This window comes from Nothoprocta perdicaria, unplaced genomic scaffold (assembly GCF_003342845.1).
Source record: "Nothoprocta perdicaria isolate Ctin4 unplaced genomic scaffold, notPer1 scaffold_221, whole genome shotgun sequence".
Classification (NCBI taxonomy): domain Eukaryota; kingdom Metazoa; phylum Chordata; class Aves; order Tinamiformes; family Tinamidae; genus Nothoprocta; species Nothoprocta perdicaria.
In genome coordinates, this window is record NW_020455423.1 from 1,047,093 (window position 1) to 1,049,860 (window position 2,768).

The 2,768-nt window shown below is 51.4% G+C and overlaps 1 protein-coding gene across 1 annotated transcript in view; it reads right to left on the bottom strand.

Moving 5' to 3' along the window:
- FUCA2 (alpha-L-fucosidase 2) overlaps positions 1–2,092 on the bottom strand; it is a 12,277-nt gene extending 10,185 nt beyond the window's left edge. Inside the window, exon 1 of the mRNA XM_026039189.1 lies at positions 1,945–2,092. Coding sequence (XP_025894974.1) covers positions 1,945–1,970 — 26 coding nt within the window. The 5' untranslated portion in view covers positions 1,971–2,092. The remainder of the gene's footprint in view (positions 1–1,944) is intronic.
- Positions 2,093–2,768: the final 676 nt, after the last annotated feature.

Consider the following 2,768-nt stretch of genomic DNA (forward strand, 5'->3'; position numbering starts at 1 on the left):
GGGCGGGCGCGCCCGGGACGTTGCTGGATATGTATGCGTTAAACGCCGTTATCAGCGCGGCTCCTCAGAGGGAGCGCGTGGGCAGGGCAGCCCCCGCGGGGCTCGTCTGTGCTGGGGCGGCGGTGCCCCTGGCCGGGCCGCAGCCGCGGGGTGCGGGCGGGTGGCGGCAGAGGTCGCGGGGAGCCCACCGTGAAGCACCCGGCCCTGGCGCCCACCCGGCCCTCGCCGAGCTCCCCTCCGTGTTCACCTCTACCGAGCGGCTGTAGCAGAAGCTCGGGAGACCCGCGCCCGTGGAGGGAAAAGAGCATTAGCCAGGGGGTTCATGTCGATGGCTCCTGTTTGTCTAGCTGCTGTATCGCACGTAGTCAGCAGAAGAGGATTGTAGGAAAAGAAAATAACCACCCGCCCATGGTGGTATTCTACTTCTCCTTCCACTTTCTTCTTCCCCAGGATGCTCTGTCGTGAGCTTTAAGTGCCCAGCCACGCTAGGTACCATCCCGTTCCTCAGAAACCAAATGCGGATCCTTCTTCATCGGTGCTAATCCCAAAAGCTGCCATTACTCAAGGTCTGGTTCAGAGGTGGCCTCCACAAGCTGCTGTTCTTGCCCTCCCTGCTTCCTTCCCCCGGGACAGGCTCAGTGTCCCACCACGGACACGTTCCCATCCCACCCACACGTTTCAGTGTCCCACCACAGGTGCGTGTTTAATGGCACTGCAGACCTCCTTTCAGACCAATAAAAAAAAGCTGCCCCCAGACTCATTAAGGGGGGCCTTGTTTGTGAGAATTCCTTTTTTTGGGGGGAAACCTGTACTGAAGCTCCCTTTCTTCAGGAGTGAACATTTCACATTTATGCTGCAGGTCATGCATGGCAGATGCATGCTGTGAAAAAGGGATCTTTTTAGCATGGGCTTGGGCTACTGCCAAGTCTTGGATTAGAAAGTTTGGGATCTGATCCTAGTTGTCTTCGAATGCACTTTGTGAAATAGTTTGGCTTAATGAGCAAATATGATCTTTCCAGGATCATCATCACAAATGGAAATTTCATTTACAGTCTCATCAGAAAAGTTGMAAATTAAATGGGCAGGCAGCTGAAGCCTTCCACTCTCCTTCCACTTGGGAGACGTGTACACTTTACTGTTGAGGCTTTCCCTGAAGCAGAATTTTAGTTTCCAGAGCTGCAACTATTACACTTTATCCCAAAAGAGTTAAATGGTTATTAAAATGAAACAGATACATTTTTTAAAATCTTTTCAGTTATATTCCTTGAAGAGTGTACTAAGTTGCAGGCTGATTAAAGAGCATTCTGGCTTCCGAAGTATAATTCTTTTGAATTGACTATTCACATTACCCTGATTTACTAGTGAACTTTGAAACTTTCACACGTATGAGCCTTTTCTTTCTTTTTTTTTTTTTTTTTGAGTGCCCCTTCATACTTGTCTTTTATATTCAATGATGACCTACTTTCTCTGCGTCTTCTCTTATGTTCATCCATTCAGATGTCACTTTGCTTCTCAAAAGTTATTCCTGAACTCCTTTGACCGCTTGTTATGATCTCTTTTCTAGTTTCTCTTTGGACTTCCTAACATTTTGCAGCCTTTTCTTTTTGATCGTTGGCCAAGACCAAAGGATTTCAGGCACTGAGCAGCTCCTTTACGTGTGAGYTTTGAAGCATCCTCTCTGAAGCTTATTCTGCACAGCACACCGAAGTTACAACTTCTCTGGCTAAAAAAGCTTTGAGGGAAAAACCATCCAAGAAACGCTCAAGGATCTGACCTTGAGCCTGCTGACTGAACAGAAGTTCATTTGGACTTCCACTGACTTTGCTGAAATTGAGCTGGAACTGGGTATTTCATTTAATTTTCCTATATCCTTTGAATCAGACCAAAAAAAAAGAAAACCCACAGTAAATAGGAGTCATGAGTGTGCTTCTGGTTACGACTTACCTAGGAAATGTCAGCAGCCCACACATGCTCAGCCCGCAGAGATGTCTGGTGAGAGCAGAGGCCCTCAGCCCAGTCGCAGCTGCAGGGATGCAAGCTGCAAAGGGCAGGCGGTTACAATGGTTATTTCTCGAGTCCTGCAGCACAGCTCGACACCGGCGTCAGCCTCTGCACAGGAAGCCCCTGCGCTTGGGCGAGAGCCGCTGTCCGTGGGAGTGACGCGGYCCCGCAGGGAGGCCCGSGAGCTCCGGCAGCAGCAGCRAGGAGAGGAGGGGAGAGGAGGAGCCCGGCCGGCACAGCCCGGCTTTGAGCTGCTGGGATAGGAAGTGAGTGGTGTCCCCAGCGAGGGAAGGCGGCCATCCCTTGGGAAACCATGAGCCGGCCGGAGCTTCTGACCTGCCGCATTGCTGACATATGGGACTTGCAAGCTGGCTCCATAGCCTGGACAAAGCGAGCGCTGTCCCAGTCATKCAGCTGCTGGGAAAACAGCGCAGTGAACGCACCACAGAGCTGCAGGGAGGGCGCCCACTTTCCAAGTAGGAAGCAGAGACCCGTTCCCGAATTTCACATGCACACATTTCAGTCTTGATAGGATTCCATTCAGCCCTGGGGAGGAGTAGACCCTAGAGTTGTCATATAACCTGGAAAGGGCTCTCCTCCTYTGCAGTTAGATGGTGTGGTATTGGACGTGTTAAAAATACAGGTTGAAGTCCTGTCACTCTTCACCATCCACTTCAGCGCAGCCGAATGCAGCCTGAAAGCTGAAGTGTTTCCTCCCATTGCCCTTTCGGCTGATTCGGACGGGCGGACGGGGGCGGCCGAGCTGC